The 24,520-nt window shown below is 41.6% G+C and overlaps 2 protein-coding genes and 1 long non-coding RNA gene across 15 annotated transcripts in view; 1 reads left to right on the top strand and 2 right to left on the bottom strand.

Annotated features, from left to right (window-relative positions):
- Positions 1 to 4,250, top strand: part of LOC147012343 (ras-associating and dilute domain-containing protein-like) — a 110,095-nt gene extending 105,845 nt beyond the window's left edge. For all 3 annotated transcript variants that reach the window (XM_085856418.1, XM_085856420.1, XM_085856419.1), the window contains exon 17: positions 111 to 4,250. In XM_085856418.1, coding sequence (XP_085712544.1) covers positions 111 to 201 — 91 coding nt within the window. In that variant the 3' untranslated portion in view covers positions 202 to 4,250. The remainder of the gene's footprint in view (positions 1 to 110) is intronic.
- Positions 1 to 24,520, bottom strand: part of LOC147012344 (monocyte to macrophage differentiation factor-like) — a 118,884-nt gene that overhangs the window by 71,251 nt on the left and 23,113 nt on the right. For 3 of the 11 annotated variants that reach the window (XM_085856427.1, XM_085856421.1, XM_085856431.1), the window contains one exon: positions 17,469 to 23,501. The exons of 6 other annotated variants lie outside the window; for them this stretch is intronic. In XM_085856427.1, the coding sequence (XP_085712553.1) occupies positions 23,316 to 23,501 (186 nt within the window). In that variant the 3' untranslated portion in view covers positions 17,469 to 23,315. Of the gene's footprint in view, positions 1 to 12,536; positions 14,875 to 17,468; positions 23,502 to 24,520 lie in introns of those variants that run through there. 2 more of the 11 variants (XM_085856429.1, XM_085856424.1) reach the window with 2 other exon arrangements.
- LOC147012345 (uncharacterized) lies at positions 1,879 to 6,397 on the bottom strand. The gene is made up of 2 exons (XR_015051578.1): positions 6,129 to 6,397; positions 1,879 to 5,707 (listed from the first exon to the last, which is right to left on the bottom strand). It is a non-coding gene; the product is annotated as an uncharacterized LOC147012345 (long non-coding RNA).

The following is a 24,520-nucleotide window of genomic DNA, read 5'->3' on the forward strand; positions in this document are numbered from 1 at the left end:
GCTTGTGACGGTCCTTTGTGAATAACTCCATTCCACTTGGTCGCATCCGATTCCGAACAACGGTTTCTCAACAACATGATGTTGCATTGGTGGTGATGCGATGTTTGCAGTGCAATGGATTTGATCCGATCAAGTGGTGACACGGTCCGCCTGCTCATCGCCAAGGTGGATTCGGGCATGAAAATAAGTACACGCCTGTGAAGAGCGGCATCCATTAGAGACCCGACCTTTGGCTACCGATGGCGAATGATCCGATCGTCGACTCATTGCATGATGAAGCTCTCGTGCCTTTAAAAAGAAGTCCAGAGACCATGACCACAGAGGGTTCGCTCTGACCCTGGCCAGGTTCATCGCCGGTGGCTGAAAGTCTGACCCCTGAAATGTGGTGCCATAATTCAACTTTTGAACGTTTAAATGGTTGGAACCGGTTCAGTATGCCTGCATGTACGTTAAACATGTTTATATGGTGTGCACCTGTTGAGTATGGCTGGGTGTGTGTTAAACACGTTTATATGGTGTGCACCTGTTCAGTATGCCTGCATGTACGTTAAACACGTTTATATGGTGTGCACCTGTCGAGTATGTCTGGGTGTGTGTTAAACACGTTTATATGGTTTGTACATGTCAAGTTTGTCTGGGTGTGTGTTAAACACGTTTATATGGTTTGTACATGTCGAGTGTGTCTGGGTGTGCGTTAAACACGTTTATATGGTGTGCACCTGTCGAGTATGTCTGGGTGTGTGTTAAACACATTTGTATGGTTTGTACATGTCAAGTTTGTCTGGGTGTGTGTTAAACACGTTTATATGGTTTGTACATGTCGAGTGTGTCTGGGTGTGCGTTAAACACGTTTAAATGGTTTGTACATGTCGAGTATGGCTGGGTGTGCGTTAAACACGTTTCTATGGTTTGTACATGTTGAGTGTGTCTGGGTGTGCGTTAAACACGTTTAAATGGTTTGTACATGTCGAGTATGGCTGGGTGTGTGTTAAACACATTTAAATGGTTTGTACATGTCGAGTATGGCTGGGTGTGTGTTAAACACGTTTATATGGTTTGTACCTGTCGAGTATGGCTGGGTGTGTGTTAAACATGTTTATATCGTTTGTACATGTCGAGTATGTTTGGGTGTGTGTTAAACACGTTTATATGGTTTGTACCTGTTGAGTATGGCTGGGTGTGTGTTAAACACGTTTATATGGTTTGTACATAAAGAGTATGGCTGGGTGTGCGTTAAACACGTTTATATGGTTTGTACATGTCGAGTATGGCTGGGTGTGCGTTAAACATGTATATATGGTTTGAACATGTCGAGTATGTCTGGTTGTGTGTTAAACACGTTTATATGGTTTGTACATGTCGAGTGTGTCTGGGTGTGCGTTAAACACGTTTAAATGGTTTGTACATGTCGAGTATGGCTGGGTGTGTGTTAAACACGTTTATATGGTTTGTACATGTCGAGTATGTTTGGGTGTGTGTTAAACACGTTTATATGGTTTGTACCTGTTGAGTATGGCTGGGTGTGTGTTAAACACGTTTATATGGTTTGTACATAAAGAGTATGGCTGGGTGTGCGTTAAACACGTTTATATGGTTTGTACCTGTTGAGTATGGCTGGGTGTGTGTTAAACACGTTTATATGGTTTGTACATAAAGAGTATGGCTGGGTGTGTGTTAAACACGTTTATATGGTTTGTACCTGTCGAGTGTGTCTGGGTGTGTGTTAAACACGTTTATATGGTTTGTACATGTCGAGTATGGCTGGGTGTGTGTTAAACACGTTTATATGGTTTGTACATGTCGAGTGTGTCTGGGTGTGTGTTAAACACGTTTATATGGTTTGTACATGTCGAGTGTGTCTGGGTGTGTGTTAAACACGTTTATATGGTTTGTACATGTCGAGTGTGTCTGGGTGTGTGTTAAACACGTTTATATGGTTTGTACATGTCGAGTATGTCTGGGTGTGTGTTAAACACGTTTATATGGTTTGTACATGTCGAGTATGTCTGGGTCTGTGTTAAACACATTTGTATGGTTTGTACATGTCAAGTTTGTCTGGGTGTGTGTTAAACACGTTTATATGGTTTGTACATGTCGAGTGTGTCTGGGTGTGCGTTGAACACGTTTAAATGGTTTGTACATGTCGAGTATGGCTGGGTGTGTGTTAAACACGTTTAAATGGTTTGTACATGTCGAGTATGGCTGGGTGTGCGTTAAACACGTTTCTATGGTTTGTACATGTCGAGTATGGCTGGGTGTGCGTTAAACACGTTTAAATGGTTTGTACATGTCGAGTATGGCTGGGTGTGCGTTAAACACGTTTAAATGGTTTGTACATGTCGAGTATGGCTGGGTGTGCGTTAAACACGTTTGTATGGTTTGTACATGTCGAGTATGGCTGGGTGTGCATTAAACACGTTTAAATGGTTTGTACATGTCAAGTATGGCTGGGTGTGTGTTAAACACGTTTAAATGGTTTGTACATGTCGAGTATGTCTGGGTGTGTGTTAAACACATTTGTATGGTTTGTACCTGTTGAGTATGTCTGGGTGTGCGTTAAACATGTTTATATGGTTTGTACCTGTTGAGTATGTCTGGGTGTGTGTTAAACATGTTTATATGGTTTGTACATGTCGAGTATGTCTGGGTGTGTGTTAAACATGTTTATATGGTTTGTACCTGTTGAGTATGGTGGGTGTGCATTAAACACGTTTATATGGTTTGTACATGTCGAGTATGGCTGGACGTGGGTGAAATGGTTTGTGCATGTCGAGTATGGCTGGACGTGCGTTAAATGGTTTGTGCATGTCGAGTATGGCTGGACGTACATTAAATGGTTTGTGCAAAGTTTTGTGACTTTCATTTTGTCATTTCTGTGTACTTGTTACATCAAAAGCTTTTCCTTATTTCAGTGGAAATATCTCATTATTCACAGAAACCTTATTTTATTATTATTATTATTATTATTATTCCATTATTCACACACCAGAAACCTTCGAAGATAAAATACAAATTTAGATTCCGAAAACATTGTCAAAGTTTTGCTCAAGTTGAATGCAATGTCTAATTAAATAATAAGGAAACGTCACAATAAATTAAAAAAATTAAACAATGAATGTTGTGCACACAGAAGGTCAGAAGACGCAGGTGTCGAAGGTGACGAGGTTTTCCCATATCATATCTTTTCCAAAAAGAGATTTTTGGGGGTTTTTTTTGTAACTATGCAAAGTAATTTTTCACTAAGAATTAGTGATCAGAAGAATCATAAATATGATACCTAGTACTACCACTACCACAGTACCTTTTTATAACGGTCCCAATTTATTTTGGAACCTTTTTTCGACTCGAGCCTTTCACGAACAGGCTGGCGAGGCCTGACGTTGGAGTGAAGGTGATTTTGGGTGGGAATTTGTAATTAGTTAAGGGTGCTGGTGATGACTCACCGACTTTTTTTTGCGAAAGACTTCGTGGGATCTTTAACGTCCACGGACGACCAGTGCTGGCCGACGGGTCCTCCGACTTGACGTCCATCCTGGGGATGGCGGACGCATTGAGGGCCTCGCCCGCGATGCGAAACACCAGAATGACAGTTTCTAGCTGGGTCGGGATTCAAACCCAGACTAGACGGCTTAATAGAGGTGTTCACACCTCCAGACAATCCTGCAGGTCCTGCATCACAAAAATGATATATGACATTGTGTTTTGTATATGCCGACAACATTCTGTTTCTAAAGTTTGTCCAAAGCACGTCCGTTACCAATACAGTGTTACCAAGTGACTCCCATCGTTGGACGTGTTATTCTATCAAAGTATCAGCAGCAGTTCGTTTTGCTTTTCTAGAAGGTTCCATGTTATTTATGCAGCCACGGATTGTTTACATTTCCGGAATCTACGTTGGTGATATTTTTACCTGGAGGGAATATTGCTTGAAGGTTCCACCAAAATCGAGTTTGAGAGTGGAACTTCTGTTCTCCTCTGCCCTCCGTGCCGCTCCACCCCACCCCTACCTCCTTCTCCCTTAATCCCCTCACCTCCACCTGCTCTCTCTCTGAGTCCCCTCTCCTCTCCAGCTCATTGCTGGTCCCAGGACGCACAGATGTGGACTTCTGTTGAGCTCACCACCTGGTATTCTGACTGTGCCATTACTCTGCTGTTCCCATGTAGTTATCCATTGTGCCTTGGGCAGGTAAACCTTTCTTGTTTTGGCAGCTTCCTTTGTATATTCCTGAGCAATAAACCAAACAAACGAATATCCCCGTGTGACTGCAATCTTGTGTTCTGAAGCAACTCTGAAATGGTAAACACAATAGAAACCTCCACAAGTCATCCCGGAGGAATACTGTGCTTGGAGTAACAAGATAGCACCACTTCTCCCGTCCCCCCGATTCCCCACTCGAAACATCGTGTGATGGACAAAACTGGAAATGGAGATAAACAATAAACTGGGGAAAATCTGAATTTTACCCCCAAAGACTGTATAACTTAATAAGGAACCTCGGAGGATATAACGTTACAGGTAAAGAACACTCTTGTTTCTGTCCCGATTGAAAATGGCAACAGTAGTGGTCATTTCGGACAATACATGGAGCATCATTCTTCTTTGTGTGGTGGTAACCATTATGGTGTTGGCTTAGCAGTTAGGTTGGCTGGCTTGGGATCTGAGGGTCCTGAGTTTGAGCTCCTGTCAGCTGTTGAGTTAACACCAGGTGGGGTTGACTCAGCCTATCATCCTTCTGAAGTTGGCGAAATGAGTACCGGTGTACTGGTAATCGGGGCGTAAGCATTGCATCAGCGGCACAGCTGTGCCCTCAGCCAATGATGCTACCTGCAGCTGTGTTCTGCACATGAAGGAGGAGGAAGAGGTAACTGTTATGGTATTAAAGAACCGAGTGATAGGAAACCAATTTTGTGACTCAGACACCCTGACAAGGCCCAAGACCTAGTTCGACCGAGCCCGATGCCACAAAGCAATTATTTAAAAAACCCAATTTACGTCCCTCAACCGTTTTATAAATTTCAACAGCTCTCAGGTGTACACCGATCTCGACAATCCCCCCCAATACAATAAAGGCCGAAACGCATTACCTGGAATACCTGCGGGGTTCACTGTATTCGTTCCGATGCTTTCAGGAATTTATCTTCAGTTGTTGAAACCGCTTCCAGTAAATGCAGCTTTGTGACTTCTTTGTGGTCCTAATGCAAACTTGGGTCCTACTCTAAACTGGCAAGACTTTTATACCTGCATTCCCTGTTGGAAACACCTGTGCCCAATAATTGAGAGTTATTGACCACAGCTGCCGATCATGGATGAGAAGTGACGTGCATTGCTCATTTGTTCCTTGGCATGCAGGAGGGATCATGTCAAGACGATTGGTGCCTGAGGTCCTGCAGGAGCTTGAAAAATGAGATCAATACAACTGTAAGGGACTAACGAGTTCATTAGGACAGAGTTGTCATTCATCTCATCTACTTTAGTATGAAGTTTAAAAGGATTCCATCGTACCTCCTGCGAAAGTATAGATCGGTGTGAACCGGCTGGCCAAGCTTGACGCTCGACCGGTGACAGGAGTTTGGAATTTAGCCGGGGTGTCGGTGACGACTCATCGACTCTTGTCACCGTGGGATCCATCATATCATGCTGCCAGATGGGACACCCAGTTTAAACGTCTCTCCGAGGGACGGTGCACACATTGATGAATCGTCCTGCCTGTGAAACAGCAGGACGGCAGTTTATAGCTTGGTGTGGATTTGAACCCGGGATACGCAGCGGCTTCATGCCCCCATGTCTATTCGATTCTGTGATGGGACATCTGTCCCCAGGCATGATGACAGAACTGTATGCCACCCATAAATCAGTAAGTCCAATCAACATTAACAATTCATCTCTTTATGGAACTTCTACATTCGCATCGGACAAGGGAGACGTCGCTGTAGTTTTGTGAGACTAATGATGGCGGGAGACAATGGACAGACGCATCGACGTGGGATTAAAACCTGGAATCCCAGCATCAAGAGCTCTGTACTCAGATGGGAATGCCAAACAGGACGGCTCCATTCCAGAGGTTTCTAAGCTATACACAAAACTACATCATCCCTATTCAATCAATTTAATGATTATTATTACTCACCTGTAAAACTACTCTTTTCAAACTTCCACCAAGTGTTGTTTTGCACTCAGCTTTGGGACTCCATCCCAGCGATGCTGAATGACTAACCTTGTGGAATGTTAATGGCACATTTCTTATCCTGTTGGACAGAAATCCTGAGTTTGCTGCTGGTACAAAGGTCGTCTTATGTGTCCTCCCGAGTCGCAATCATTTACTTTTAAACTTTGAGCACATGGGGCAGGCATCGCTGAACACAGGTGTGTGTACTATTGCACACGGTATCACCTGTTTTGAACAATCTAGGAATTTAAATACTGCGAAGTAAAGGTAGCTGCATAGCACAGGTGGCCGGATTAGGGAGTGCATAACACAGTTGTGTCTTAAAGCTTGTGTTGATTAAAAAAAAAAGGGATTTACATCATACAGTAGGCCGGATGGCTGCTGAATTCACACCAGGTGGGGTTGACTCAGCCTGCCATCCTTCCGAGGTTGGAGAAATGAGTACCAGTGTACTGGTACAGGGGCACAGCATCAGTGGCACGGCCATGCTCCAAGATATGATAGCTACCCAGCAGCCAGAGCTGCCATCTGCAAGAACAGAAGAGAGGCCCCCTACACACTGGAATGGGTTGTTGAAACAGATGAGTACCAATGGGTGTCAGGCGCTTCAATATGTACGAATCACAATCCTTGCCAAACTCATATATTTACATTGTATTTGCAGCAATTTCCTCCCCCAAAATGGATTAGTTACCTGTCGATTCTAAGATTTAAGAAGATACGTTTCCGTTAAGTGACAGAGTGGTTCAAGCGTCTGTTGTGAGTTTTGTCGTGCGGTAGTTGGATTGCGATGATGGTGACACTGGCCAAATCACACCAGACTTTAATAAAAGGTGCATGCTGCGGTTCAAACCATTTGTATAAAAGGTATTTCCCCTTTTCACCATGGAAGTACACCGAGCCTCCACTTTAGACATTTGTACGTGTTGAGTTGCCGTGAGCCTGCACTACATGAACGAGTTATGGAGAGTGAGAGTCGTCAGCTGAAATGCAAGTTTGCATTTCATTTATATTTGAAACTATCAGTTTGTAAAGCAAGACACACCTGTTCATTGTCTATTTTGGATATGGCCATAATATTGGTGTCGGTTTAAAACTGGATAATTAGTGGGTGCAACTATCCTTGACCATTTACATTTCACTGAAAATTCCAGCTACAGATCTGTACCGTCTGTAGTTTTTGGAGCCAAGGCACCACCTGCTGGTCTCAATGAGCCAGAGCACCATCTGCTGGTCTCGATGAGCCAGAGCACCATCTCCTGGTCTTGATGAGCCAGAGCACCACCTGCTGGTCTCGATGAGCCAGAGCAGCACCAGCTGGTCTCGATGAGCCAGGGCACCACTTGCTGGTCTCGATGAGCCAGGGCACCACTTGCTGGTCTCGATGAGCCAGGGCACCACTTGCTGGTCTCGATGAGCCAGGGCACCACTTGCTGGTCTCGATGAGCCAGGGCACCACCTGCTGGTCTCGATGATCCAGGGCACCACCTGCTGGTCTCAATGAGCCAGGGCACCACCTGCTGGTCTCGATGATCCAGGGCACCATCTGCTGGTCTCGATGAGCCAGGGCACCATCTGCTGGTCTCGATGAGCCAGGGCACCATCTGCTGGTCTCGATGAGCTAGGGCACAATCTGCTGGTCTCGATGAGCCAGGGCATCACCTGCTGGTCTTGATGAGCCAGAGCATCATCTGCTGGTCTCGATGAAAACTTTACCTGGATTTGTATTCACTAACTCACACATGCCCAGAGTTTGCCGGTTTCAGTTTAAACACAAGATTTCCAACCTCACTCACTCTTTGAAAGACCAAATGATAAAGGAATGTCAAAAGGAAGTTTTCTCATCCTATTTCTGCGAAATTTGCCTGCGAGGATAGCCTAGAGGTAGGTACATTCAGCTCAACTATCTAGTCTGGGTTTCAAATCCCAAACTCATGATAAACTCATTACCTGAGAGTTTCACCTGCAAAAAAAGGGGGGGGAGGAGGGGTGTCAATGTGTGTGCCGTCCCTTGAATGGAAGTTAAACTGAGCGTCCAATCTGCCGGCATTCGTTTGTGGACGGTCAAGATCCCACGGTGTCCTTCATGAAGAGTGAGTGAGTTATCATGGGCATCCTGAAGAAGTTACGCATACCTGTTGGACTGCGAGGGGCAAGGGGTTTGGTCTTCTGGGAGTTTCCTCAACACCAGATTCCACCAGTTGCTATCCCAGAGTGTGGTTGCTGTCTGGGCAGCAGCTTCTGCATTTTAAACAAATTGACCAGGTGGTTCCCAGGTGGTTCCCATGTTTCATGTGAACGACATGAAAAATCGACAAATCCTGCTCCATCACAATCAGTGCTAAAAAGAGCGACATGACCATAACCCTAAATGTAACGTAACATGACCTAACCCTAAATTCCATCGATACTTCTGAAGGTCAGGTTCTTGACACTTTCCCCTCCATAGCATCCTTACAGGTGAATATAGAGGGAAGATTAGATGATGTCAGCAAATGGACAGCAAGTGGAGAGTTGGGAATAGAAGGAATCAAAGTTATCGAGAATATTTTATTATATCGCCGAAGGAGAGGGTATTGCATTGGGGTCCGTTTGTTACTTGGCAAATTATTATTTATTTATTTATGAACAAATGTGTTGATCGCTTCCGTTTGTTCGGTCGCCGAAATAGGTGACCCTTATTGTCACTAATACTGTCTGTTTGTTTGGATGTTTGTTCGTTTGTCATCAGCATAATTGGTAGTAAACGTGGGCGGATTTTGACCAAACTCGGGTGGTAGGAACATCTTATGACCGAGTGCTTTGGAAATTGTGAGGGTTGCGAGGGACGCTTTGGTTCCCAAGCAACAACCGAAAAACCTTCAAAATCGGTACCGTTCAAGCGAAATCAATTCCGAAAGCCATTATCCCACGTAGGGTTATGAAATTTGGCACGAATGATCTACAGGTGATGCTCTATCAAAGATATTCCGGTTTTTGTGATATATGGAATACTTTACCCGCAGTGCCCCCTACAATTAGGGTATGCGCGAAAATTGGCAAAAATTGAAGGCCCCCTAGCGACCAGGTGAGTGCATCGATACGAATGAAACTTTGCAGGTTCATGGTACTCAATGAGTACTACAACTTTGCATCAGGACATAATGACCGATTTTGCTTAGGTCAGGGGACAAAGGTCAATTAGTGCAAAAATCGATAATATGCGAGAGCTGGAGGTGCCTTCGCGCCAAATGCTACTCCTCCTAGGGTTATCGTCGGATGGTCATGAAAATTCACACTAATCGTCTGGAATACATTGTGCACAAACGATCGAGCCGGATTTTCGATTTAGATCTTTGTTCACACACAGCACCCCCTCAAACTTTGGGGATTTCCAATTTGAAACCGCATTTTTGGTACTTTCCATTCAAATGGATACTGAGTCGTTATAAGTTGATGGAACTGGATGAGATTCGATATGCATAATCTTAAAGTAATTCCCTATCCGCTATATGACATCCATTTTGCTCTATATCTTATAGTTTCCATGCTGGCGACCCATCGCCGCCTATCGGCTTGTTTGTTACTTACGAAATCTAAAGATTTCGCAAGTATATTGATGCCTTCCGTTTCTGTTTGTTTGTTTGTTTGTTTGTATGTTTGTTTGTAGGCACGATAACTCGAGAACAGAAGAAGCTACCAATGTCAAATTACACCACGTGATTCAGGAGGGTGGTGGCTAGCGCTGATTAGATTTTGGTCAAAATCGGTTAAAGGTCAAGGTCACAGTGAGGTCAAACATCCAAAACATTCGATTTTTGATGGTTTCGTACAGAAACAACGTAGAAACTTCTGGTTTGCGTCGCTACCTTCTCGAGAGACAGCTTTTATTAGACAAGGTCAGAGGTCAAGTTGACGATTTCGTAAGTACCAGTCTATGACTGCTTGTTACTTACGAAATCTTGAGATTTCGTAAGTATATTGATGCCTTCCATTTCTGTTTGTTTGTTTGTTTGTAGGCACGATAACTCGAGAACAGAGGAAGCTACCAATGTCAAATTACACCACGTGATTCAGGAGGGTGATGGGTAGTGCTGATTAGATTTTGGTCAAAATCGGTCAAAGGTCAAGGTCACGGTGAGGTCAAATATTCGATTTTTGATGGTTTGGTAGAGATAACTCGAAAACGGAAGAAGCTACCAATGTCAAATTACACCACGTGATTCAGGAGGCTGATGGCGAGTGCTGATTAGATTTTGTACGAAATCGGTCAAAGGTCAAGGTCACAGTGAGGTCAAATATTCGATTTTTGATGGTTTGGTACAGATAACTCGAGAACGGAAGAAGCTACCAATGTCAAATTATATCACGTGATTCAGGAGGGTGATGGCTAGCGCTGATTAGATTTTGGTCAAAATCGGTCAAAGGTCAAGGTCACAGTGAGGTCAAACATCCAAAACATTCGATTTTTTATGGTTTGGTACAGAATCATCGTAGAAACTCCTGGTTTGCGTCGCTACCTTCTCTCGAGACAGCTTTTATTAGACAAGGTCACAGGTCAAGTTGACGATTTCGTAAGTACCAGTCTATGACTGCTTGTTTGTTTGTTTGTTTTTGGCACGATAACTCAAGAACGGAAGAAGCTACCAATATCAAATTACACCACGTGATTCAGGAGCGTGATGGCTAGTGCTGATTAGATTTTGGTCAAAATCGGTCAAAGGTCAAGGTCACGGTGAGGTCAAATATTTGATTTTTGATGTTTGGTACAGATAACTCGAAAACGGAAGAAGCTACCAATGTCAAATTACACCACGTGATTCAGGAGGCTGATGGCTAGTGCTGATTAGATTTTGGACAAAATCGGTCAAAGGTCAAGGTCACAGTGAGGTAAAATATTCGATTTTTGATGGTTTGGTACAGATAACTCGAGAACGGAAGAAGCTACCAATGTCAAATTACACCAGGTGATTCAGGAGGCTGATGGCTAGTGCTGATTAGATTTTGGTCAAAATCGGTTAAAGGTCAAGGTCACAGTGAGGTCAAACATCCAAAACATTCGATTTTTGATGGTTTGGTACAGAATCATCGTAGAAACTCCTGGTTTGCGTCGCTACCTTCTCTCGAGACAGCTTTTATTAGACAAGGTCACAGGTCAAGTTGACGATTTCGTAAGTACCAGTCTATGACTGCTTGTTTGTTTGTTTGTTTGTAGGCACGATAACTCGAGAACGGAAGAAGCTACCAATATCAAATTACACCACGTGATTCAGGAGCATGATGGCTAGTGCTGATTAGATTTTGGTCAAAATCGGTCAAAGGTCAAGGTCACAGTGAGGTCAAACATAATTCCGTAAATTCACGTTGAGAAATGGAGTATTTTTGCTTTGCTCGACGTTACGAGTTCATTTTAACTTCGATTTTAATTTTGTCTTCGGTTTTTGCGATCGCTTAGGACGCTTAACACTCGGTTGTAAAAATTCTGGTAAAAATCGGATGTTTTGGAGACGTTTTAAGATTGTAAAAAAATATTTCACTCGACGCGTCACGGGTCGTCCCATGATGGAGTGCGCTCGAGCAGACGCCTCGTTGAGTTACGTTAAGGTATAATATAATTGCGTGGAGAAATGGAGATTTTTGCTTCGGTCGACGTTACGATTTTTGATGGTTTGATACAGAATCATCGTAGAAACTTCTGGTTTGTGTCGCTACCTTCTTGAGAGACAGCTTTTATCAGACAAGGTCAGAGGTCAAGTTGACGATTTCGTAAGTACCAGTCTATGACTGCTTGTTTGTTTGTTGGTTCGTTTATCTGTCCTCTCACCTTTAACCACCAACAGGTCACAATTTTAAACCGATCTTCATGAAACTTCACCAAATGGTGGGGTTGATGGTCCGACAGAATCTTATTTATTTCTGACGTCAAAAGTTCAAAAGGTCATCAAAGCCAAAGGTCAACTTTATGAGATTACTAAAATCCTCACTTTTCATCCGATTGACTTGAAATTTGAAGAGGATTTGCATATCAGGTTACTGAATTCAACCCGCAACGATGTTTGAGGTCAACATAGGCCAAAAGGTCAAAATAGGCCAGATTCCTAAAATCCTCAACTTTTATCCGATGGAGTTGAAATTTGAAGAGGATTTACATATTAGGTTACTGAATTCAACCACCTATTAATTTTGAGGTCAATATCGGCCAAAAGGTCAAAGGCCAAAAGGTCAACATGGGCCAAATTTCTAAAATTGTCAATTTTTATCGGATTGGCTTGAAATTTGAAGAGGATTTTCATATCAGCTCACTGAATACAACCACCGATTAATTTTTTTTTATTACATATCATGATATCTCAAAAAGTTGTGGACAAGTTATGACAAAACGAGGTAGATGAGTTGATTAAGTGACAAGAACAAGCGAATTGGATTTTGGTTCAGATCCAGCCCATCAGTGGGACACAAAACAAAATGTTCAGCCGAGCGGAGGTACACGCTCAACCGAGTGCCGTTCTACTTTGTTGTGTTTTGCCAAGTGTCGCTCTATGAGTGATTTTTACTCATGATTTTTCATTTGTTTGTTTGTCTGTCTGTCTGTTTGTCCACGCAGAACTTTAGTGTTTTTCTCCGCAACTGCTCGTCAGATCGAGATGAAATTTTCACCATCAGAGCAACTACACATGTGCAATGTTTTGTTGATAATTATGACGTCATATGCCACGTGGTGTGGCAGACATGTTGGAAAAACTTTGAACCTCTTTCTCTGAAACTGCATGAAGGAAAATATTGAAACTTGGCACATGACAAGTACTCCTCATGGGGAATAAGTGCGATTGTCTTTTTTTTTTATGACATCATACGTGCCTTCGTTGTGATGTCATAATTGCATATGTAGAATGCTACATCTGATCAGTATGAAAAATTTGAGGGTCATCTCGGGATAAAATGGTCCACAGAAAAAAATTTGATGACTTCATCGGTCACATGATTCGGCAACCAGATTGTTTAATAAAAAAAAAACCCTTCAAACAACTTCTCTAAAATGGTTGAATAAATCGAGGTGAAACTTTACACATATATCCACCTATCCATGAGGAACAAAAGGTTCACACATGACATCATAGGTCACATGGTTCGGCAGCCATATTGGACCCGAAAACCTCTAAGAATCTTCTTCTCCAGAACGGCTGGACAGATGGAGGGGAAACTTCGCACAAATGTTCCCTAAGCCATGGGTGTACAAGTTTGTTAAGCAAATAATTGATAGGTCACATAGTTTGGCAGCCATATTGGATTGAAGTTCCTCTGAAACTCTAGATGTTCCTCTGAAACTTCTTAATCAATCAACATGAAACTTGACAATTATGATCGAGTCCTGATGAGGAATACAGCTTTTAAATTTCAACTTGATGAGATGCATGGTCTGGCAGCCAGAATATATATTTTTTGATATGTGTTCTTTTTGTTTTTTTTATTGTTTATTTGTTTTTTTTAAGGTTCACGTGGCTGTTCCTGGATGGGTTTGAGCGTAGAGGAGTAGCAGCTGAAATGTGAATCCTATCAAGGTTCCTCTTGATGACTTCATCTTTGCTTTCTGCTTGTTCGGGTTCCTTCTGATTACTCCAATGCAGGACTTTACCTATTTGGTCTTCCATTTGATTTGAATTTAATTTATTTCAATCCCATTCTAAATTCAATTGAGTAATGAATCACAATTTTAAAAAAGTTAATGGGTCAGGGTCAGGTGTCCAATCAAAGCGGGGTTGCATCAAAGTGAGACGTCTTGGAACCCGGTCATCACTGCCAGCAGTTATAAAGTGGAGGTTCCAATTATGTCTCTTATTAATGATGCAACACAGCAGTACACAAACGCCACATAAAACAAGTCCTGGTGAGGGTCTGCAATCTCTGAGTGCTCTTTTTCTTGTTATCTTTGAATTTTTAGTGCCATCAATTTCAAGAAAGTGACACAGGAGGAAGTTAAAATAAATCGGTTATTAAAACAGACAGTTTGTGTCAAATAGCATAAAAGCAAATAGAATCTTGGGATATTCAGTATTTCAAAAAAGTTTCCAAAGGTTTTGTCTCAAGGAGATAGCCTGGAACTTTCTCTGTGCCAGAACCAGTGTGAGGTGGTACCAAGCTCTGCCTCCCCTTATATTACAGCAAAGGCTCGAGGCAGACATCATTACATCGTTCCCCATACGTTGTGTAGAAAATAATGCATGTGTTGCACAGGCTAACATGTAATGGGAAGCTCTCAGCATTATCAGCAAGTGTAAATGCCAGGTGAAGGCATGGTTAGACCATTCCGACTTTTGGTGTTTTTCGCCTCCACCCAAGCACTTCTCTCTGACAGTGGATGAAATAATTTATGCAATGCTGTGCGTAAGCTCCAGCACTCAGCATTTGGACACTCTGCTTTCATGCACCTGTCCTCACTTTTGGAAAATAAACATTTAACAAAAACTAGCACCAAGTACTGTGGTGTTGGGGAGAGAGAGGGGGGTGTCTACATGTCTCAAGACAACAAACACAATGAAAACAATGGAGAGGAAATGTCGACATTTTTGATTGCATCATAACTCAGAGAATTGTGATGGCCATTCACTCATGGGGAGAATGGTACGTATTCGCTGTGCGTCCTACTTGGCAGCACAGCCCTCGACACGAGAATCCATGATGGATACATGGCAAAAGGTTGGGGGTAAAGGAGGATGGGGGCTCCTTCAGGCTGATGTGTACAAGAACAAAAGGTGTAAGGGAGGGTTGGGATGGTTGCACATACAATTATCAATATACACAGTGTTCATACCTTCGATGGTTTTTATGATATTTTTAACTATTTGTATTAATTGACTGGTATTTAGGAAGACATCACATTTCTTATATGCCCTACAATTATTGTATTTATATCAATTGTACAAAATGTGGACAAAGTCAAGTACAAGGGGTGATCACAAAGCTAGCTCACCAGCTCATGCACAGCTGAAGCCTAAATCACAAGCCCCATTTTAATCCACATTTATGGTTAAACTATCGCTTTGGAGGAGCAAAACCATCTCTCGCAATGCCGGCGACCAGTGAGAGTGGGGAAGAGTGGGATGTCTGTATCAATCAATGGCAAACTAGGATTGTGCGAGTCTGGGGGGACAATCGTGGTGGCAATATTAGATGGGACTTTGTCTCTGTTGAGCTGGATAATCAGTGGCCAATATTGAGATATGCGAATGTTGGGAGAAAATGTGGTGCTGGAGTTGAGGATCGACGAGATTGGTGTTCACATGAAAAAAGACAGTGGGGCTGTTTTGAGCACCGAGGTGAGCAGTCTTTTAGGGCAGGAAAGCAATGACAGCTGCAAATGTTCGATTTCAGTAGAGGAAGTTGTGGTTGGACAGAAAAGTTAATGTTTCGGTGTCTTTTGAGGGTGGTCCAGTTTTTGGGGTTTGGAAATTGAGACGTTAGCAATCGTACGGCCTTATGAATGGCCCGACTCACTTTGCACGTGCAAAGGCGTGAAACTACGAGTTTGTAAAGATCATGTGGTCGAGATTAAATAGCAGTCCTATAAAGTACAAGACATACAAACTTACCTACAACTTCGAATATGAGATGTGAATGCTTTGTAAACTCGGTGGACAAAAATTCACAGCAAGAGCAATAACTTCCACCTTGCCATTGCAAACAAGTCGGTGGTCTCTCTGTCTGCTCCCACTTCCTTTCTGGTCTTGCACATTCTGCTCTTTCCATGCTCCCCCCTCATCCCCCCAGGTTGCTGCAGGGTGCAATATCCAGGATCACTGCTCACCTCCACTCATTTGTTCTTCTTTTTCCCACCTGTGGAACCAACTTCCACATCATCTTCAATCTCATTCTTCCCTCCAGGTTTTCAAGACAGCTGTTCACCACCATCTCAGATCGTTCCCAATCCAAAACCATGATCTTTTCTACCCTCGTTCATCTCCCCCAGCCCATCCATCTAAATTTCCAGTTTTTCTTTCTTTTTTAACCATCTTGTCCTTGCCTACTCCCTCATCTCTTATATGTCCAAGTCTCCCTCTATTTTGTTCCTCATCCCTGCTATTGGTGTGTTTCCCACCCTCTCTCTTTATTCTGTTATGTTCTGATCCATTATATGTTCTAGCTCCTCCATGAGCCTCGACTTTGTGTACCAAAAAAATGCCCCCCAGAATATTTTTAATTAGAAGGGCACTCTTCAATGTTGTGATGTCACCAGATATGCCTCTGCCCACATTATTAGATCATTATGCATACTTCCACTAAGTTTGATTTAAATCCCTGAACCCAGATTTAAAATCTTAAATAATTCTGGCTGCCCGACCATGCATCTTATCAGGTTGAAATTTAAAACATATATTCCACATGACGACGAGATCATAATTGTGAAGTTTAATGTCAATTGATAAAGCAGCTCAAGAGGAAGAATGTTTTTTAAAGATTATCGTTCAACCCAATAAGGCTGCCAGACCATGTGACCTATTAATTATTTGTGAACACCCTGGTATCCCAAAGGCTTGGGGAACATGTGGGTGAAGTTTCCCCTCGATCTGTCAAGCCATTCTGGAGAAGAAGATTTTTAAAAGTATATTCTACAAAAAAAATCATATGTGCCAAACCATGTGACCTATGATGTCATAGGTGGAGAAGGTTTTGTTCCTCGTGGATAGATAATTAATCATACCTGCAAAGTTTTGCCTCGATCTGTTCAGCCATTTCGGAGAACATTTTTCGAGGTTTTTATGTTAAAAAAAAGAAATGGTTGCCAAACCACGTGACTGATGACATCATAAATCCTCCCCCCCCCCCCAAATATATTTTAGCCCAAGATGACCCTCAAAAATTTTCATACTAATCGGATAAAGAGTTTGACGCATGCAATTATGATGTCATAACGAAGCCACCTATGACATCATATATATATATATATATATATATATATATATATATATATATAAAACATGCTTATTTCCCATGGGGAGTACTTCACACGTGCCAAGTTTCAATTTATTCTATGGTGTGGTTTTGGAGATACAGAAGTCCAAAGTATTTCCTTTTTCCAACATGACTGCCACACCATGTGACCTATGACATCATAATTATCATTAGAACATCATAAATGAGCAGTCACACCTACAGTGAATATTTTGTGTCAATCGGATTGTGGTTTCAGAGAGAAAAAAAAAGAAAAGAAAATTAGTACATACATATGTACGTACAGTACGTACGGACAGACAACCCGAAAACATAATGCCTCCGGTGACTTAGTCAGTGCAGGCATTAAAAAAATAATAATAATAATTCCAAATATTCAATGACAAGCGTTTATCAGATAAAGCTTTTACAGAAACTGTTGAAACTTTTCCACTTAATAACACAGTAAAACCCGAGAAACATGGGAACGTCACAATGCAATCATTCATCAATAAGGCACAACAAAAGGTTAAAATCAATCCGGTAACAAGTTCGCAAAAGGTTAAAAATCAATCCGGTAACAAGTTCACAAAAGGTTAAAAATCAATCCGGTAACAAGTTCACAAAAGGTTAAAAACAATCCGGTAACAAGTTCACAAAAAGTTAAAAACAATCCGGTAACAAGTTCACAAAAAGTTAAAAACAATCCGGTAACAAGTTCACAAAAGGTTAAAAACAATCTGATAACAAGTTCGCAAAAAGTTAAAAACAATCTGGTAACAAGTTCACAAAAGGTTAAAAATCAATCCGGTAACAAGTTCACAAAAGGTTAAAAATCAATCCGGTAACAAGTTCGCAAAAGGTTAAAATCAATCCGGTCACAAGTTAACAAAAGGTTAAAAATCAATCCGGTCACAAGTTAACAAAAGGTTAAAATCAATCCGGTAACAAGTTCACAAAAGGTTAAAAATCAATCCGGTAACAAGTTAACAAAAGTTTAAAATCAATCCGGTAACAAGTTAACAAAAGGTTATAATCAATCCGGTAACAAGTTAACTGAGCATTTGAAGCACGTCACATGTGAAGGATGGAAAGCAGCTAAAAACAAAGCAATTATAACGGCTTCCCGCACAAAATACGACCCGAGTCACAATAACTGTAATCACTGACAAGGTAACGATATCAATACACTTACCAGGTCGACTACGCGTTAAAAAAAAAAATCACAGGGAAAACTGTGGGACTGAAATTAAACAGCAATATAATCAAACAGCTTTCCATTAAACCTGCAAGTGGGAACGTCACATGTCACACGCAATAACCCGATGACTGATGCACATGAAAAAGGAAGTTTCATAAAAAGGAACTTTTTACATCGAAATCAAGGATAAATCTCAAGGAATGTGACCCGTGTTCGAGGAAAGACGTCGAACCGCCATCAAGAGCAAATCAACGAGGCATTTCCTCGACTAAAATAAACAAAGATCACCCAATAACAACAGCTCAATGAAAGGGAATAAAAATAACTATCTCGACGAACACTCGGGTGTGATGATGCATTCGCTACCCTTGTACCGAATCGGTGCTGTCATTCGTGGGGTTCGAATTCACAGGTTATTTGAACCAGAAGTGCGAGATCGACGAATGAAACGACATAAATAGAAACAATTTGCCGCCCATTACATTGTTGTAAGAGCAGAAAACACCATGAAGGTAGTAAACGTGCTCAGGCAAAGGTGTATAAGGTATTTGAGCATTTGTTTTGGCATCACCAAGAGTAGGCGAGTCTCTAAACGGCACAAACTTTTTTAAAACCAGAAGAGAAGATAAAAAGCCCTGTAAGAAATGGCACCTCGTAAGGAATCCGAGAACTCGGCATGGATTCAGGAAACGAAATGTGAGTGGGGAGGGAGGGCCTGGAACAATTCATTGCGGGGAATGATTTAAGCAGCTTAAGAAAATAAAAAATAAAAATAACAAGATGAGTTCCCTTACAAGGAACGACGACGCAGTGGGCCATTAAGCCCATCAAAGCCTGCACTATTATTACCAACATATGGTTACTTGTTCGTGTTCTCTCCTTTTCAAATGCTGAGCGTCAAGCAAGGAAGCAGCACGCACCATTTTTAAAGTCTTTGGTGTGACTCGGCTGTGGTTAGAACCACCGACCTCACAGACACGGAACGGACGCTCTAACTGTTATACCACCGAGGCTTTCCTATTAAAAATGGGGGCAATGGACTCCCAGGCCCCAACGGTGCCCCCATGCTATATGAGGTTTGGAATGTTTGTGATGCTGTAAAACAAACCGACACAACAGGGGGTTTCAAAAGGAAATCCTCTCAATTTTGTCTTTGTGTTCAATCATCGGCGAGTGCTCTACTCCCGTTAAAAAACTGGAGTCGAGTACAACTGTAGGAATTAAAAATTGAAGTGGCCATCCAGGGTTTCATCAAATGTCATTAAAACACCACCGGCACGTTTCTTTACGAATACAAAAAAAGATAAACTTTGCAAAAAGGGGGGAAAAAAACAAGCACGAAGTCGTCATGTTTAAGTCATCCTTGTTAATAAGGGAATCGTTCTTACGTTTTAATAATTCATTAACGCATTGGGCGAGATGATCAGAAAGTGAGATCCTGCAATGAGGCCTCAAAAAAGTGCTGCCCCCAAACATCCTCGACGCACGGCTCAGTGATCATTGGAGCTAATTCCAACACTGGTCTCGTTTGTACTCCCAAAATGTCATTTTTAAAGTTCGTGCCAAAACACTGATCGTAGCCGCAGGTAAATCCCGTTAAAACACCCGTCTCTCGGTTTCGAACTATCCTATCGGTAAAAAAGTGCAATCTTGGAGAATACGCTTGAAAAGTTATTCGCCCTTTTCCCCGCACTGAGAACAGCGATAATAACACTCTCTCAACGATAACACAAAGAAGATTGAGATTTGAAAAATGACAAGTTTTGGGAGAAATGGGGAGAGGGAATGTTAAGAATTGCTGAACTCATAAAAAGAGTACATAGATAGGGGAACACAAGATAGATTTTAAAACTTCTGTAAACTTGCTCCCAACATAGAAAACTAGTTATTAGGATTGGGTGAAAAATAATGATATCCAAAGATTGGTCGCCGGACAGGAAAATATGAACCAAAAATAGTTTAAACCTTAAACTATCCGGTGTCTTTACCCTGGTTCTTCACATGGGATGATGATGATGATGACGATGATGATGATGATGAAAAAGTTGATGAGGATGATGAAGAAGAAGATGATGAAAAAGTTGATGATGAGGATGATGAAGAAGTTGATGATGATGAAGATGATGAATAAGTTGATGATGATGAAGTTGTTGATGAAAAAGATGAATATGATGAAGAAGTTGATGATGAAAAAGATGAAGATAATGAAAAAGTTGATTATGAAGATGATGAAGAAGTTAATGAAGATGAAGAAGATAATGAAAAAGTTGATGACGGAGATGAAGAAGATGAAGATGATGAAGAAGATGAATAAGAAGATAATGAAAAAGTTGATGATGAAATGATGAAGTTGAAGATGATGAAGAAGTTCATGAAGATGAAGAAGATAATGAAAAAGTTGATGATGGAGATGATGAAGAAGTTGATGATGATGAAGTTGATGATGAAAAAGATGATGATGATGATGAAGATGAAGATGATGAATAAGTTGATGATGAAGATGAAGATGATGAAGAAGATAAGGAAAAAGTTGATGATGAAGATGATGAAGAAGTTGATGATGATGAAGATGATGAAGAAGTTGATGATGAAGAAGATGAAGATGATGAAGAAGTTGATGATGATGATGATGATGAAGATGATGTGATCGTAATGGTAAAACGGTCTCGCAGTAACATGTCGAGAGAATGCAATCAAGGGGAGAAATAACGATGAAAAATGGGAAAGTTAAATTAGGATTTGGAAAACGAACAAGGATGTTTACAAACGACCAATGACGTCACAAACACAACCTTCACTTTTCTATTCAGATAGTTTGATCTGCATTGAACTTGTCTTTCACACTAAGGTCATGTTACTGGACCCACACCTGTCATTGAAAGCCAATTAAGCTCGAACTTGTAAATGCAACAATCGGCCTGCACTTGAAAGTGAATTCCCCAGTAAATGATGGGGAGGCAGGGCTCCGATTGGCTGTGAAACATCACATGCTCTTCAGAGCCAATCGGGAGGCCATGAGGGCAAAACGTGGCTGATGACCACAGAAATTACTGGGAAATTTGTGAATGTTCCAATTTCCTCTATATGGAGTTTTTATTTATTTATTTTCCCCCTCTCTATCAAATTATCCACCACCCCCTTGTATAATGATCTGGTGTGGTATTCAGAGCTGTTGAAATTCTACTTTGGTTCCATTTTTTTTTTTTTTTTTCATTTTAAGCCTCTAATAAGGACAAAGTGATTGCCACGTTTTGAATCTCCCATCAGCAGCCAATATTGCACAAATCGTCAAAAATTTAAAAGCAAACGGTTTATTTTGATCATTTAACAATCATCTAACATGGTCATTATCGAGCTACAGTGGTGACCATCCATCCATCCATCCATTGGGACCATAATCTGTGCAGAGCGTTGGTGCTGCCTAAGCAGTCTCCTTGGCTACTGGGCACAATCCTAGATGGATCACCACTCTGACACAGGATACCAGCAAGCTGGCAGTCATTTTGCTGACTTCAGAAGCATGACAGGCAGAGTCAACCCCACCTGGTATTAATTCAACAGCTGAGTGGGATTTGAACTCAGGATCCGAGGATCTCAAGCCCACCACCCTAAGCATTAAGCCAACACCAGACATACCCTTAACCGTTAACCCATCGAGTTACTTGCTGTATGTGTTCAGTATCTTCATTTAGGAGTTTTAATAAATCTACAACTTTGGTTAATTTTCCTGCAGATCCGAGTCATTATGCAGACACGCATGACCCCCACTCCACGACCCCACATTCAGATTTCCTTTCCTGCTTATAGGGACCTCACATGGGAGCAATAAGGAAGTTTCATTGTGGCAGACAAGAAGTATCATGTCCAAAATAGAAATGCTTTCAACTTTCAAAACTCTACGTTCGAATCTTGACGTCATTACAAACCATCACGTTGAATGGAATCAACAGGACGCTGATCGAGGTACGCAGACTACGCGGGAAGCAAGGAGGAGCTGATGTGTCTAGCGTTAACCCTTTGCTGCAGAAAAACATAGGATGAGAGGGAAGGGAGATATCAGATGGGGTCAAGTCAGAGGTTTTGCTACGTCAGGGACCAGGCTGCAAGTTGGGTGGGAATGACTCATTTTGACACTATGAATGAGGGTCAGGGTTCAGGAGTTGAAATTGAATGGGACTGTAACCGAGAGCAAAGGAGAACAATGGAGAAACGAAGAAGAGATGAAATAAAACGGAGGAAGAGAGAAGAGAGACGATAAATGAAAACATCGGTCAGCATACCCCGATCAACGTCCTGTCGATTCCATCAATCCTTCTACCTGTCCGCAGACGAAGAGCGGCACGAGTGTTAACGACAAAGATGAGTTCGCCATTCATCACATCGATTATTACTTGTTTCACATGACGTTTTGGTCCAGTTCAACAATTAGCGATTTTAAAATACCGATATTCAAAATTTAAGGACGAACAGATATAAAACCTTATCAAGTAAGAACAATCCTATAAAAAAAACAAATATATATATATATATTTTTTCAATTTCCCTTTTTCCAATATACTGGATGAAAATCCGATGATTTGAGCTTCTCTAATTTACCAACAAATCAGAAAAGTTCAAATGTGTATGTGCTTGTGTAGGGAGATGGTCAAAAGGAAGGTCATCGACATCGCACCTCAATCAATTCACTCAAATATGGTCTCCTAAGTGTGATAGCAACGCAAGTCTCATGTCCTGATGTTTAACGTGAGGTGAACAGATGAACACCATCACTTTCACACAAAATATGGGCACGTACATCACGGGGAAGGAGGTGGGGGGTCGGGGGGGGGAGGCACGGTGGAATAATCACCAAACATTTATCACCTCAAAAATTCAAAAGGATAAACAGAAAATACTCCAAATACCCAAACGAAGGAGAAATCAAGAGTCGAGTAAAAATCACAAACTGGACCGATGGGTCAGCCCAAAGAAAGTGCCGCACCTAAACCATCGAAACACGGAACGACCTGCAAGGCCTTTCCGCCACGGGTTAAAGGCCTCCATTAGGTGGGGGAGACCCGATAGAGGTGTTTCCAGATTGCGTAGTAATGCACCATCGCGGCGATCGCCACAAACACGTGCCAAATGGCATGTGCAAAAGGAAAGACGCCGTCGCTTTTAAAGAAAGCCACCCCGAGGCAGTAGAAGACTCCACCGAACGCGAGCTCTGCGAGACCCTCGGTGTTCGACTTTGAGGGATGCGAAAAAAACAACAACAATTACTTTCTTTTGAATGTGATTGCATGCAAGCAAAGAAGCCTGTTGGCTCATCCTAAAGTGCAATTTTCTGCGACATAGTCTGGGCAAGAAATTTAACAATGTGCTTATTTAAGCTTCGTGAGGCATCTTTGAGGAAAAGCAAACAAATCGGTGTGTCTGGAGCGGATTTTTGTGCTGAGTATGAATATGTTGTTTGTGTTTCCCACATTTGCCTAATTAGGTCACTAATTAAGGTCGAAGGTCAATAGGTGCAAAATTCACAATTTTTACTAAATATGTTCTTTCACCTGCCAAGCATGCTAAACACAGATATGAAAACAGTTTTTCAATATCTTTTATCATGGATCCTATACAGGTCGTCAAAGTTTACAAATCAATGGAAAATCTGAAAGAAGTATTAACTTCTTGTGCTAATATCTCCTTAACGGTAAGACTACAACTTGTTGTGAATATCTACATAGATTCCACCAGCTGAAAGCCACAGCGACCCCAGTTCTTTGGCTTCCTTTCATTGCATTCATTCCTGGGCATATGAACATGATGTTAGTTTTCAGGATTTCGCTTAATTAGCATCAATCTTTAATTAGAGCAGAACACAAAATTTCATGAAATTCATTTTTGGTGCCATTTTCCTTCCTTAGTGCAAATATACAAAGCTTTGATAGCTTCTTCTTCCACCAGATATGTATATCAATCAATAAACATTTGAATTAATTGGAGAATGTGAAAGGAATTATTGTTTCTATTGCCAATATCTCTGTAACTGTTCAACTTTTGATTTTCAGAATTTAACACCTTAATACGGCACTGCCACCTATGTATACAATCGTATACTATAATTTGGAAGCCATTCTGCCATGTGCATTGTCTCAGCAACACAATATTATGCTTTTCCTGAAATACAGGTGTGTCTTATGTATGAATATCACAAGGTGTCCCGTTGACATGTACCCCAAACACGGACTTGCAAGGTATGTTTGCTGTAACT

Source organism: Eptatretus burgeri, chromosome 15 (assembly GCF_056783735.1).
Source record: "Eptatretus burgeri isolate ZD-2024b chromosome 15, Ebu_testis_v1, whole genome shotgun sequence".
NCBI classification, from domain to species: Eukaryota; Metazoa; Chordata; class Myxini; order Myxiniformes; family Myxinidae; genus Eptatretus; species Eptatretus burgeri.